The sequence below is a fragment of the Epargyreus clarus genome, unplaced genomic scaffold, assembly GCF_041222505.1.
Source record: "Epargyreus clarus isolate Ecla_fem2 unplaced genomic scaffold, WU_Ecla_fem_2.2 ptg000014l, whole genome shotgun sequence".
NCBI classification, from domain to species: Eukaryota; Metazoa; Arthropoda; class Insecta; order Lepidoptera; family Hesperiidae; genus Epargyreus; species Epargyreus clarus.
In genome coordinates, this window is record NW_027332222.1 from 9327088 (window position 1) to 9342511 (window position 15424).

General features: G+C 35.7%; 1 protein-coding gene across 1 annotated transcript; it reads right to left on the minus strand.

The window, feature by feature from the left end:
- Positions 1–1370: 1370 nt before the first annotated feature.
- Positions 1371–15243, minus strand: Nct (Nicastrin). The gene is made up of 15 exons (XM_073079965.1): positions 14947–15243; positions 14694–14795; positions 13799–13994; positions 13181–13381; positions 12807–12908; positions 12331–12424; positions 10991–11048; positions 10169–10273; positions 9114–9358; positions 8202–8463; positions 7310–7464; positions 5895–6122; positions 4827–4929; positions 4142–4358; positions 1371–2586 (listed from the first exon to the last, which is right to left on the minus strand). The coding sequence occupies exons 1-15, from the start codon at positions 14990–14992 to the stop codon at positions 2562–2564; spliced, it is 2139 nt and encodes a 712-aa protein (XP_072936066.1). The 5' UTR covers positions 14993–15243; the 3' UTR covers positions 1371–2561.
- Positions 15244–15424: the final 181 nt, after the last annotated feature.

A 15424-nucleotide genomic window follows, 5' to 3' on the forward strand; every position in this document is an offset into this window, starting at 1 on the left:
TGCCGAAACATGCATGCAAATATGCACTAAAAAGGGCGAAATATGCACTATCAAATTTTTAATAAGTAACTGAAAATAATGAACAAAATGGAAAAGTTAAAAAAAATATACATTGATAAAAACGTTTCAATTCTTTTAACTTTTCTGAATTTCGGAAAAATCAAGGTCTTCATCGTCTAAACTTTTATTATTTCGTAACTAATCGTAATATTAATATTACCTATATAGTTATGGTACAACGGTTATAGGTATGGTATTTTACAACTTTTTGCTTATTGGACGGGAAATAATATAAATGGGGCATCAGCTAACTGTAATCTTGCAGTTATGAACCATTAAAACAATACGCCGAATACATGTAACAACTAATATATGTACTATCAATGAAAAAGTACTAAAATATGCAATAATGCCAAAAAAAGTGGGGTTTTATGCATTTGCATATGCAAATATGCAATTGCATATAATCCAATGTCTATTTATAAATCTTTTGTATCGGTTATCTATGTGTGCATAAATAAATAAATAACTTCCATCTATAATTTTCTACTTATTCAGGTCACAACCATGAACTTAATAATAATCTTAATAAATAACCGTTTAACGGTTAACGAGACTATTAATTTGTATCTGAAAAGCTCAGCGGCTATTAGTTTACGCATCTGACAATTGACAGATAATTCAAATAAAATCGAATCGCTAAAATGACGTTGGTGCATTATAGAGTTACACTATTCATTGAAAATTAAAGTTTTTTTTTTATATTTTATTTAGATGATTTATAGCCACAATTATTCTTTGAAAACTTTTTATGAAAATCCTGAAATTCTTCTTTAAAATGACTATAAAAAAAATTATAAATGAAAGTTTATTCTCCAATGCTGACCTATTTTCGTTAAGTTATAGACCCAAATTTGTAGATAATTAATTTAAGACAATAATTGTTCTTACATTTTTTATGCGACAAATTATTTATCAGTCTACCAGATAGCCCTTTTTCAAGATGACGGCCGAGGGAGAAGAGTTGCGACCCACAAATTAGTATTTAGTTTTACACTAACGAGCTGTGCGCTCAGGGCCAAAATTTGTCACATTCAAATACGCACAGATAAGTTTGTCAGACTATATTTTATTGTTTACTATATTTATTGTATCGAAGGAAATAAGACAATGAAGTACACTTCAGAAGGTACCTACTTAAAACTTTTTAAAACGTTTTCGTCCAATAGAAAATACATTTCCAACACATTAATATTATCCTAAATCAGTTAGCGTATCTATTATTATTTTATGTCGTAATATTAAATATTTGTTTTGGGAGAAGTAAAATAATAACACTCAAGTAATTCACCACATGATTTACTAATTTTATTAAGCATATGTATCTGACGGAGATCAGTATTTTTTATTTGTAAGTAAATATGGTATTTTTTAATTAAGTAAGATAAACATTCAATTAGGGCTGATTCAAAAGAAATGGACTTACAAGCAGTAATTAATATATTTAACAAATAGTTCCTTAATGCTTAAATTAAATTGGTAATCATCTATCAACTAATATTATTATCGAAACAATTGTTATTAAATATATTACAAATTATTTAAACATAAAGAAAGTCTTTAATATAACAATCGATATATTTTACTAAAGATTTTTATAATAATCCTACGTTTTTGAACGAAAAATAAGATTTATACTTAAATACAAAAATATCAAGTTAAGTAAATTGTACAAACACACTCACGCCGAAATATTTTGAACAGGTTTAATAATATACTGTTATAATTATTTTGTATTCCAAATAAAAATATATGTATTCAATGAAATAAAGATTAAAAGAGACACAGGCTATAAAAGTAATAATAATACAGATTGTGTATTACAAACTGAATTGAATTATATAATATTATCTTAAAATATTATAAATGACATCACATTTGAACCTAATCTAACAATATGTTATGGGCGCGTATATGTATAAAACATAAGAAGAAATAATTGTATTTTTTCAATGCTGGACATCAGGTCAAAATGAAATTTTATAAAATTAGTTTAATGTAAAATAATTAATAGTAAATGATTAATTAAATAATGAAAATGAGACAATTATGCAATATTTGTGAATAGCTCGATACTGACTACCGCTGGAATATAATTATAGGATTATGTCTACTGAAGTCTACTGAAAAATGTAGTAGCATTAGATTTGTTTATTATTTTATAATCAAAGGAAGCTTAAGGTGTTATGTTAAAGCTACGAATTAACCTGACTTTTCCGACATATAGTGAATGTTTTGGATTGTAGTTCGAAAAATGACAAATCAATGCAAATAAATATGCCGGCTACATTTGTCATGAAACAATATGTATAAAATATTGTGCTATATAATTTGCAATAGCTTTTTAGGCTCTACAAAATCTTATAACACAATATTAAATACATAATATGTATTAAACTAGTTACATTATGAATTTTAAATAAATTATATCAAAAGCATGGAATGCTTAACAATTTCGCATTTTAACAGTCTTTTATGTTCAATTTTTACTAAGTCCATTTCTAACAATTCACTGACCGTAGTATTCTGTAACAAAAATAATAAAGCATTAAAATATACTCATTAAAGTAACATCACCATTTTCCTAGTTTGTATAGAAATCTAAACAAAAAATCTTAAGTAAAGTTGTGAATAAGCACAGTTTGCATTCATTTAATACCGGTTTCACATAGGGATGTTAACACGGAAGCTGTGCCACCGACACGCCGATCAGCGCGGTGGCGACCGTTGAGCGGCCACAGCTTTCGTGAGTGAGTGCAACTATACTTATTCAAGTAGCACTCACTCACTCACTTGAGGTCGTCCACGCGGGTGAGCTCAACGCGAATACTATGTCAGCGTGTCTTAACACAGTACGCGGGCTCAGTAGCCAGCGCATGGGCGACGATACCCGCCACCGCGACTAGTTATATACGGATACGTACGGACATATACGGATACATACGGATATGTACGTACAGACTGGTACGGACCAGACGTGAATAAATGAACAGGTTAATAATGTACACTTTTCATTGGAACTATTCCCACTCTTTGGTGAGAGAATTATCTAATAATTTACAAGTTAAGTGTGTGCGGTAAAAAAGACCCGTTGACTTACCTGATTATTCACCTTACAAATTAAACAATCCTTATGCTTGTTATGATAAAAAAATATAAATGTATACATACATATTTGTATATTTAGGTCGACTTATTAACATATTCACGCGGGGTATAGTCCGCGCCAAACTTCTAGTCCGCTCTGAAGTTGATTCGCACAGAATTAGTTAGCATATGCTCTGTAACGAAAGGGCTCATTAACGCAGCTATGTACCCGTGGGCTAGAGCGGGCAGCGGGCGGGTGCGGGGGAGGTCCCGCACTGTCTTCGTCCCGCCAATATCTACAATTTACAATTACAACGCGACTCATTTCTATATTCGGAGCGGACTAGCAGTTTGGCGTGGACTCTATCCATATAAACATTGCAGCACTAACTCGGAAGACTCAAAAGGATTAAACCCTTTGAGTTAGTCTCATGACACAGTGTAGTGTTAGTGAAATAGTGATTGGTGAACATTAAGAACACAAGAACAATGTGTCTACTCCTTTATTTGATAAGACAAAGAAGTGCAGTGTCAGAGGACGCTACCTTCATTATATGATTATTAACAGTTTAAGTTAGCGTAGAATTACTTATTAGTCTGCAAGTAGGCTAGATTGTAATTTGATATAAACGCTTTCTACACCCACAACCCCACACTAGGATTCCCTGTATCGTGCTATGGACACACACAGAGACAAATACACAAACGCCCAGACACAGAAACAGAAATCTAAATTCATCATTTAGAAATCTTTCTGACCGGGGATCGAACCCGGGACCTTCTGCGCGTCAGACCGGCATGATGACCGCTCCGCCACGCGGGTCGTCAATATAAGGTAATTAATATAAAGTAGATAGATAGATAGATATTCTTTATTGCACACTTCAATAGATCATAACAATAGTACACAATTATAAAGGTTAATTGTATGCAATAGGCGGTATTACCTTATTATTCACTTGGTACTTTATATACACAAAAAAAAACAACTTACTCGGTAGTGGTCCCCGCGGGCGTGGTCAACGCGAACACCGTGGCAGCGTGCCGCCGCAGCCAGTACGTGAGCGCCGTGGCCAGCACCGTGGCGACGGCCCCGGTGGCGGCCGCCACGCGCGCGCCCGCGCCGCTCGCCGACACGAACACGCGCGCCCACATCGCGTGCCACACAGACTCCGTCCACGTTGAATACTCCTGCGATCGCATGTTGTGACCTGCAATCGTAGATTAGTAAAGATTACTCACTCCTAACAAGAAAATGTTACCACTCTTGACAATTGCAATTGTCAATGTCATCTATTTTCGTGCCTGAAAAATATTTAAAAAATGTATCATCATGATGATGATGATGATGATGATGATAATGATGATCTATGCCTGCAAAACTACAGCTCATGTCAGTGTCTTGCTAAACACAATAGAAAATAATAATAATTACAACAGTTACGAAACATTTACAGCAACATGGATACAATACAGCGACACAAACAAACAATATAACAAACTTATTATTAGAACATCAGTATTTAAATATTATAGATAAAACTGCAATTGTTAAAATAACAACAATACTTATGTATACAAATAAATCAAAAACGGTTACATAATAATTTTTGCCCACATTCTAACCACACATATTTTACCTTTCAAAACGTAAATAAATTGTAAATAAAAGGACTTACCAGGGATAATAAAAGCAGGACTAACAGCCTGACTTAGGTTCACTGTGGTCTGTATGCACATTCCAGTGTGATTCCAACCTTTCAAGTAGTAGAACGAAAAGCCCTAAAAATAGAATAAGTTTAATTATAAACATGGTCAAATGTGTAGAATAATTAAGAAATACAGGCTATTATGTGTTTATCATAAGGGGAATGATAAGAAAAATGTTTTAATTGATGAACTGCATGGACGGAATACATACATGATAATAATAATAATTATTTTATATAAAATATTTATAAAACAGGCCCATTCCATTTTGGATAATTTCGCCTCAATGCGCGCATAAATGCCAGCTTCAGTAAACTGGATCATACCTGTTCGTCGAGAATTTCGTAGGAGGCGCGGTCACTTACCGATACTCGGCAAGTACAAATAAATAGTGGCGAGTATTAACATGTAAATAACCAATTCGTGTGCATTTAGTGTTGTTCTGTTCTCATAGGAGATTTATCAACATGAATCAAATAATTTTTAACTTATATTCATGCACTGCGTTTACTTGTTATAATTCGGCAGATTGTTTGCGATTATCGAAATATTGCATTCATATGGTAACTTTGACCCCCCAGATACCGTCGAGTCCGACTTGCACTTGGTAATTTTTTTTCCGGGGGAAACCCTGCATGGATCCCTCTCGGGGCGGGAGTAGCGGAGAGGATATGCCGGATTTTACAATAAATACTAGGAAAAAGTGATCTAATTTAACCAAATTTCCTCTGACCCACCCTAACACAATCTTATGCTGCGATCGCGCCAGTCAAAGCTTAGATTTAGCTATACAAACTAGTTGTTACCGGTTCGTCGAGCTTGTCGCAGGCGGCGCGATCACGCCTGTCGAAGCTTAGATTTAGCTACAGAAACTAGTTCTTACCGGTTCATCGAGCTTGTCGCACGCGGCGCGACCACGCCTGTCAAAGCTTAGATTTAGCTACAGAAACTAGTTCTTACCGGTTCGTCGAGCTTGTCGCACGCGGCGCGATCACGCCTGTCAAAGCTTAGATTTAGCAATACAAACTAGTTCGTACCGGTTCATCGAGCTTGTCACAAGCGGCGCGGTCGGCGTCGCGCGGGCGGCCCGCGAGCAGCGCCAGCAGGTGCGCGGCGCAGGCGGCGGGCGCGGCGGGCCAGGCCGACACGCCCACGTACAGCGGCGCCGGCCGCGCGTCCGCCGCCGCCGCGCCGCCCGCCAGCTCCGCCGCCGCCAGCAGCCGGCACGCCTGGCTCTCCACGAAGCAGTGCAGCATCTCGTCCGCCTGGGAACACGTTGGCTATTCATGTAAAGTGTGGCAGTGGCATGTGGCTGCTTTTTATTAGGGTTCCGTATCCTGACAACACATTGGCTAATTCATGTAAAGTGTATTTCTTTATTGCAAAGAGTTCGGGTCCCTGCTTTTTATAAGGGTTCCGTATCCTGACAACACGTTGGCTATTCATGTAAAATGTGGCAGTGGCATGTGGCTGCTTTTTATTAGGGTTCCGTATCCTGACAACACGTTGGCTAATTCATGTAAAGTGTATTTCTTTATTGTAAAGAGTTCGAATTCCTGCTTTTTATTAAGGTTCCGTATCCTGACAACATGCTGGCTAATTCATGTAAAGTGTATTTCTTTATTGTAAAGAGTTCGGGTTCTTGCTTTTTATTAGCGCCCCGTATCCTGACAACACGTTGGCTAATTAATTCTTAATGGTAAAGTTAGGTTCTTGCTTTTTTTATTAGGGTTCCGTATCCAAAGTGTAAAAACGGAACCCTATTACTAAAACTCCACTGTCTGTCCATCTATCCATCTGTCACAGGGCTCTATTTCCTGAACCGAAATAAATAGACACTTGATTTTTTTACAGAGTATGTATAAAGGAGGTCGCTAAAACAACAAATACTGAAATTTAAAAAGTTGAAAAGAAATGAGGTTCGCCATACAAAAAACCGTAATTTATCGACGTTTTTTGCTTTATTTATTGAACCGTAAAACGTAGGCAGTTCAAATTTTCAGTGTATTTACTTCAATGGCTGCTATAATGCCAAATACTAAAAATAAAAAATAAAATAAAAATGTTAAGGGTACAGAACCCTCCGTGTAAGAGTTTGACTTGTACTTTATCAATTATTTAGATTGTGATATCATATTGTGTATGTCTATATGTCAATATTTTGACACACCCTGCAGCTTAGATTGTCTTTAAACTGTGGGAGTAACATAATCTATATTTTTAAGGATTTTTATTTTCATAATAATTCTTTATAACTAACATGCTTATATCTATATAAGTAGTTTTTGTCCCTTCTCTTCTCTCATAGTAAGAAGAGGCCATATTATTCTTATTTGGTACATTATAAAAACATCATCAACAAAAATCGTCAAAATGTCTATAATGATTAATTATTTTAGATCGAATTTCAATCACAGATCAAAAACTAGTACTATTAAAAAAATGTGATTACCAGATGCGCAGACGCAGATACATTCCCCGTGTACTCGGTGCCGGCCAGCTGGCGGTACAGCGTGCGCGCGAGCGCGGTGGCCAGCCGCGCCACCTTCACCTGCGGCTCGCCCGCCGACATCGTGCCGTTCTGCAGCAGCGTCTCCGTCGGGATAACTGCGAGAGGATTACACGTTATTTTTTTATAATATAGCAGAGCATGCAGTCCACTTGATAGTAAGTAATGCCGCCCATGGACATCTGTAATCAACCCCAAATAGGATTGAATATTCCTACCTGTCGGCCACAGATGCGCCGGTAACCCTGAGGACTAAGCTGGAACGCCCCGGAAAAGTATGTCTCCCTTACTACACCCTTCAAACCAGAACACAACAGCGCTCAACACTGCTCTTATGAAGCAGAAGTAGATGTGGCGATGGTGCCGCCGGAGTCGAACCACAAAGGGTTATACCACCTTCAGCCTATAATATTAGCAAACTAACCTATATCAGCTATGTGCAATATTTAATTCTTTAACACAGCAAGTTGGATTGAAGAACAAAATTTTATGACATAGAAATTATATTAAATCCATTTTTTACGATTCGATTGGAACTTAAAATTCTAATATTCTTGTTAGTGGGCAATCGATATCACATGTTTTCAATTCGCTTGTTATAAGCAGATTAACGAGACGCCACACCTATTCTATGTTCTGGTTCGATGGGTGTTGTAAGGGAGACATACTGTACCGAGGTGTTCCAGTTTAGTCCTCAGGAGTAGCGGCGCATCTGAGGCCGACTTCAGGTAGAAATATCTAAATCCTATCTGGGATTGATTCACTTACCATCTGCTACTCCTATTTTGCCAAGTGCTATTTTATAAAAAAAATAAAGATGTGATAGATGACTTACATGTTCCATTAGCGCCGATACTTATATTATGATACACAAAGCCTATGTTGTCAGCTTCGTCCAAGGCAGACTCATAGAACAAATTGGTGAATGTGTCCTTGTAATCCGTCAGCAGCACTTCTGGCAAATGTCCATTCTGGGTTTCATTTCTTAGGATCCGTCTGAACGAATGTATAGAGGACGGTGGCAAATTGGTGCTGAACTCTGGCATTAGAGTCATGCCGTTCAGGTTATTCGACATTGCTGCTAGGAATTCCGTTATCTATAATGGAAACAAAAATATACATTGGGATAACCCATATAGACAAACAATTCATTGACAAAAAAATCTCTAATTATCATGAAAGTTTGTGCTTCGTATGTAAACCACTCATTTTTTCGTACCGGATCAGAAGTATCAGAAGTAAGTTGCAGACGAGTTGCCATATGCTTTACGCTGGCATTTTAAGCCTGCTTTACGCTAGAAATAGGTTATTATTTTAATCCCCGATACATAATACGTGTGGTATAAGTTTGTTGCGTATATCTTGACGTGCGTCCATGGCAACATAGAGCCTAAACGGATTAACTCATTTTAAATCAGTTTTCTTTGAAAACAAAAAATAGGTTATTTAAACAAGATACATTATACCTATAGAGTTTTAAGATATAAGTTATTGTTTATTACAATTTCAACGTATTTTTGATGTAACATATTCAAAGTGACTTATCTATTTCAATGTTTCATAAAGAAAATCTTTGAAACACGTTTATTTTTCTATCGATTATATGTTTGATCGTTCTGACTTCTCTAGCCAATGTTGCAAATGTCCATAGGCGGCGTTGATTACTTTCCAGCAGGTAGCACGTCTGCCTAATCTTTACGTTAAACAATAGAATAAAAAAAAAACATGATAAGTATATAAATCTTACCGGTGGAGGTATAACGGGCGATTTATTAATATCGTACGGCGTATACGCGTACATGGGCCACGAGGAGTTGGTGTACATGGGCAGAGAGCCGCCGATCTGGCCCACCTCGACGTGAAGCTTTATGTCCGTCGGCTTTAGGGGCGACAGCGGCGGCCACTTGCCGCGCCGGATGTCGTACGCGACCCGCTGGGAACCGATGTAGTCGAAGGACTCCCCGTTGAAAAGCGTCCATAACACGTTCTTGTCTATAAAAATATAAATAGTGCATACATAGATAAGTATAGATATCTCACCGCCTTGTAATTGAAGGAAGGCTTAAACGGCTGACAAATGTTTCAGTCATTTAATGGCTGTCATAGTGTAATTTACGCGGAACATACCGACATGTGCAGTTAAGTGCACGAATCGAAGAAAAAGTGCGGAGAAATATCGTTTTATTCGTAAATGCTCTTAAAACTATTTTTTTAAATATTTTCAAACACGAAAATAGATGACAGTGACAATTTCAATTGTCAAAACTGGTTACATTTTCTTGTTAGGAGTGAGTAGTCTTTACTAATCTATGAGTTAATACTACAAAATATAATCAGTTAATTACATTGAAAATGAAGCAAATATAGATACAACAAATTTAAGAATAAACTTCTTTTTTAAGTCTGTTAAAAAATCTATTTGCAACCCATAAGAATGATAAATTATTTTTAGGGATTTAATACAGGTAAAGTTTACTAATATCAAATCAAATCTAACAAAATAGCATTATTACAGTTTATATAAATGACAACTGTTGCGCCATTATTGCACCATTACCATTTTATATTATTTATATAAGTCGGACGTTTTGACGCATAGATCCGAAGCACATTACTTGGTAGATCAACTAATTTACTATCAACGCATTTTTATTAAGTCATCTTACGTTGTCTATATACTCGTATGTACGGTATTTTCTGATCCTCTACTCAAAGCCACTCAAAATCGATTATCTATATTGACAATAATACTATTAGTAGACCTAAGTAATTACGATATAAAATAAATGACTCGTTACATACCATAAAGATGTGCATCAGTGAAGGGTATCATCTGTGCGAGGCTGGCAGCGGCCATTATAAGGGTTACCATTCCGACCACCGAGCTGGCAGCTCCCGGCGCCACTCCTAAGGAATATCATAATAATATTATAAAGAGTTTAAAAAGTTATAAAGTTTCTTTTTATTAGATTAAATTATGAAATGAGTAGTCACTGCCACTTGGACATTTGTAACCAACTTTTTTTTATAACATAGAAGTAGCAGACGAGCATGCAGTCTGTCTGATGGTAAGTGGCTACAGCCGCCCATGCACGTCTGTAATCAACCCCAGATTGGATTAGATATTCTAACCTGAGGTCGGCCCTAGATGCGCCGGTACCCCTGAGGACTACGCTACGCTTACGTATGTATGTTTACGTTACGTATGTAAGTATGTCTCCCTTACCACACCCTTTAAACCAGAACACAACACTTAACACTGATGTTATAAGGTAGAAATAGGTGTGGCGGTGGTGCCGCCGGAGTCGAACCACAAAGGGTTCTACCTTCAAACTCTACCATCTTTAACTCCATATAGAACAGAGGTTCTTCGTGAAGTCGATCACAGATGTGTTGCTATTGTTAAGTACAGTGATGATCCCCTTACATGTTACTCACCCTGCACCCACACCCATCCATCAATCGTAACTGTTACATGCTAGAAATGTATGTGAAAATGGTATCTCCTTGGTCAATCCTTTCAACCTGCTACCTTCCGAAATTATTACATCTTAATCAAATATTTAGTAACTTCCTATGAAATAACACTTTGAAAACAAATATTATGAATTAGTAATTATTTACCATCGAATAGTGATGCCGCATCGATCCGAGCTGTTACCAAAAAAACTGGCTTCGTTGGCTGCAACATGATATATAATAATTGTAATAAATCATTTCAAAGATGACACTGTTATTATAGTCTGCACCAAACTGCTAGTCCGCTCTTAATAGAAATGAGTCGCGTCGCAACAGCAAATTGTAGATATCAGCGAGATGAAGACAGCGAAACTCCCCCCGCCCATCCCCCGCACGCTCTCACCCGCGGGTACATAGTTGCGTTAGTATGCCGTACTGTTGCTACTTAGTATATGCTTGTAGTTGAGTTCTACCCGATTGGCTCTTTGACTACATCTGCGCGAAACAACTTCAGAGCGAACTAGCAGTTTGGCGCGGACTATACTAGAAATACAACAGTTAACAAAGATACAATTTCGAAATACTGACTATGACATTGAACAAAGTTGAATTGACAAAATTAAATTTGACTACACCTACACCTAGAACCCGACCAGAAGTTTAAATTCGCATTTTAATATGTATGGCCGAGGATGGAACCTAAGGCTCACTACGTATCAGACAGTTATGGTGATCGCACCGCCACGCGGGTCAATAAATTTATGTACTAATTAATATTGTAAAAATTAACGTGTTTTCTACCAATATTGCTTGTACACTCGACACACTACATCTTTTTTGAATTCAATATTCAAAGTTGATGTACTTTTAGCTTTGGAGACTATTCTCGCAAAATTTAATTTTTAATTCGTATTCGAACGTGTTTAAGGTAGATGTATACTTCTTATACTTATAATGCTGCCTCAAATTCTATTTCGATAATATATATGCATAGGAGTCACATATTACAATGGACTGTAAATTGGCATATACTCACGTCCTTGCAAAAACGACGCTGCTCCGGTGTGGATTGGTAAAAAGAATAATAAATTAATTGAAATTATATTTAGAAAACCAAATCAGAATCAGACCTAATGTTCTAACAACCTAGCATTCATATGGCATGACCTATTTATTGGGTTATCATGAATTTTCTTATATGCATATTTTATTGTCTAAATGCTTATGTTAAAGTTGTGAAAGTACATCGCATGTAATGAGGTAATTATAATATAAATAATCGATACAATTTAATTGCGAAGTTATCTGTAGAATTAAAATGAAAACAAAGACATTAGTCATTTTTACAGTGCCAGATTTTTGATGACCCTAAAAGCAGTTTGTTTACATGAATTCCCTTTGCATTGTATCAGAGATATAAGTATGACAGTACATGGGCATATCCATCACAATATAGGTATTAAGTAAACATATTTTAAAATGATTCGAAAATATGGAATACACACCTTAGCCCTTGAGAACAGAGAATAGTAGACATTGTAATCTCCTAATGGATCACACACTTTTGTGGGAGTAAATAGAGGTGATGTTGATGTGGACCTGTCAAGCAATTTACAATCATATAGCTAAAAGATAAGAAAAACGAAATAATAACCAGCTACGTTGAAATGAAATCATATATGATAAAGAAAATGCAACCATTACAGTCCTTCTCATAGACATGTGTCTGTCCTCATAATTCAACATTTTGTCATAGTTCACCATTCTGGCAAAGAATTTACTTGTTGTTCAAAAATTTTGTGGAAATCTTTCAACAATGTAGATTTCTTAATGATTTTTGGTTCAGTAAAATTAATATCTGCTAAATACATACATTACTACTTTGAAAATGCATTCAACCTTAAGACCCTAATAGGAGATGCCTACAGCTATTTATTGTGAAATAATTATATAGATAACATAACAATAATTACTGATATACCTTCTCAAACAGACTTGAGTGTCTAAAACTGCAAACATGAAGGAATTGAGTTGAATTGAACACAGGGGCTGGCCTTTCTGATTAGCCTTGTCAAGATTATATCTGAAAATAAATAATTTTATATGATATAAAAGTTTAATAAATCAATAATAATGCAGGTTATGACAGGTCAAGAAGAAAAAAGTTAGAAGATATTGATAATGTAGAAAAACTTGAGTAGTTTTTTTTTATAATTGAGTGCTTTCATTAATGACAAATTTTAACATAATATTAGAAATATGTACAAAAATAATTAGGTTCCTGCTTAAGACATATTTTGAAATCTTGTCAAATTGGCTCTAAAGGTGGATATACTGTCTAAAAATCCATATTACCTTGAATAGCATTTTTCTATTTTGACAATCTCCTCTGCCCGAGATTGCGGCAGGTAAAAGATAGGGAACGGTATATTCCTTCTAAGCAGACCAGTGCCCTTAGCATTCCATACAGTTCCTCCTGGCTTGGTAGTGGAGCAGGTACTCTCAGTGCTTGAATATTCATTTGGACACTGACTTTCTTGTGAGAATGCTTCAGGTCTGAAAATCATAATAAAAGGTCATTCAAGTATTCATGTGATGTTAGCTGAGTTTATGTAATAACATGGCAATAGAGAATTTGAAAAAAATGCAAAAGAAAATGATAAACAAGTATTATCATTGAAATGAAGCAAATCAATTATCATGAACTGAGTAAACCTAAGGTGTTAGCACAATAATAATTCACCACACACAATTTCCAGCCTGTGATCATTTGTAATACACACATAACATCAATAAATAGTGCTTCGATTTCAATTGTAGACTCTCAGCTTGAGTTTAATTTTAAATGACTGAGAAAAGTAACACAAGAGAAACAGACAGCGCCTATGAACATAGATCCTGCTTAATCATTGACATACCATAACACATATCTGCACATACCTAATATGCAATTCAAATTAGGCTCATTCTCACCTCACAGTAGCATTATCATAGAGTAGAACACCAGCTACATTGTCCGGCTCAGCTAACAGCAGCTCAATGACATCCCCAAACAGTGCAGTGTTGACAACTGCTATATATGGGCCTGCTGTACTGTTGTGCACCAACCAGAGAGCATCATTCTCTTCTCTAATCATGTGCACCGCGCCAACAGCTCCACTTTCTGATGCTGGAAGAGTACATAACTTTAGTAGGGAACAAAATGTTATTTCTATGGTGTAATGCATTTTTAATCAAAAACATTGTGAAGAGTACTCTAATAGCAGAAGGATTGAATATGCAATGTCAGAGGTAAATTTATTTCAGGATAGAATGATATGTTCTACTTTTCATTCCCCACTTTGAAAACAATTATATAAGAGGTGCAGTTGAATATAAGGCATAAAAAAATGTATTTGAAATTGCCTTGAAATTTTTTAAGGAAGTTATAAATTAACAAAGTAAGTACTTGTATGACCAAATTGATATTTTAAATCAATAAAATTATATTTAGAGGTAGAGATTGGTATGACCATTGAAAATATGACACTTTCAATTTTATGAATACACTAAACATGCCAATCAATCTTGTTAATCCTGGAGTGAATGTTCTCATATTTCTTTTTATTAAATCAAAATTTATTAAAGCCCACTGTGGCAATGTGTTTGATTAAAATGCGTATATATTACGTATGCATATAAAGAGTACAATTAGAAGATATTACATTACAACATGTACTATTGATATTGTTATTATATAAGTATGCAGCATCTAGATCGTTTTGAATTACTGAACTTAGGATAAACTTAAGGTTATGGGTGGTTTGCATCACTTTCTTTTACTTCCTGAAGATATGTCATAGATAACCCAGTCTGAGTCAGTACTTACATGAACATCCTACTTGATGCGTTCCATTCAGCCGTCGAAAGCAAGCCGCACCTCCTTCTATGGATGAGTAAATCTGCCTATGCAGTCTCTCACTACTTATCTCTGTAACAAATAATTTCTATTACCTGTCATCCTAAGTAACAATATTTTTTATTTAAAAAAAATTGGCGCTACACTAAGGCAGTACCAGTTTTTGTTGCTTTTAAATAAAATATGAAACACAAATAAAGTAATTATTAATTGTAAATATCACCTCGGCACAAAAATAACACTTTCAAAAGTAGAATCACAAAACGCATGATTAATGCTTCGTGATTAACTTGTACATTAATAATATCCTATCATGTGAATAAATCAACACTTTTTCAGTTCTTGCGAATAAAAATCTAATCTCAATAAAATAATACAGTAATCATTTTACATTTACTTCTATGATTCAATCAAAAACATGACATATCAGACGGAAACAGAATAACAGATGTTATATGAAAAATGTCACTGTCACTTCGGCTTAGCGATTCGAGATCACAGAACACCTATAATGAATACTCCTTTCGAGATACTACGAGACGTAATGCAACATTTAGATAGACACCGAGTAATGACGAATAGGTGCAAATACGAATACGTAAGCTACTTTTTCTAGTGTACTCAGTACTCGCTACGAACGCTGTTGTCTTAAGTTTAGCACGATTACGGTTGTTACGGCGCCATGATTTTGAAGGTATATT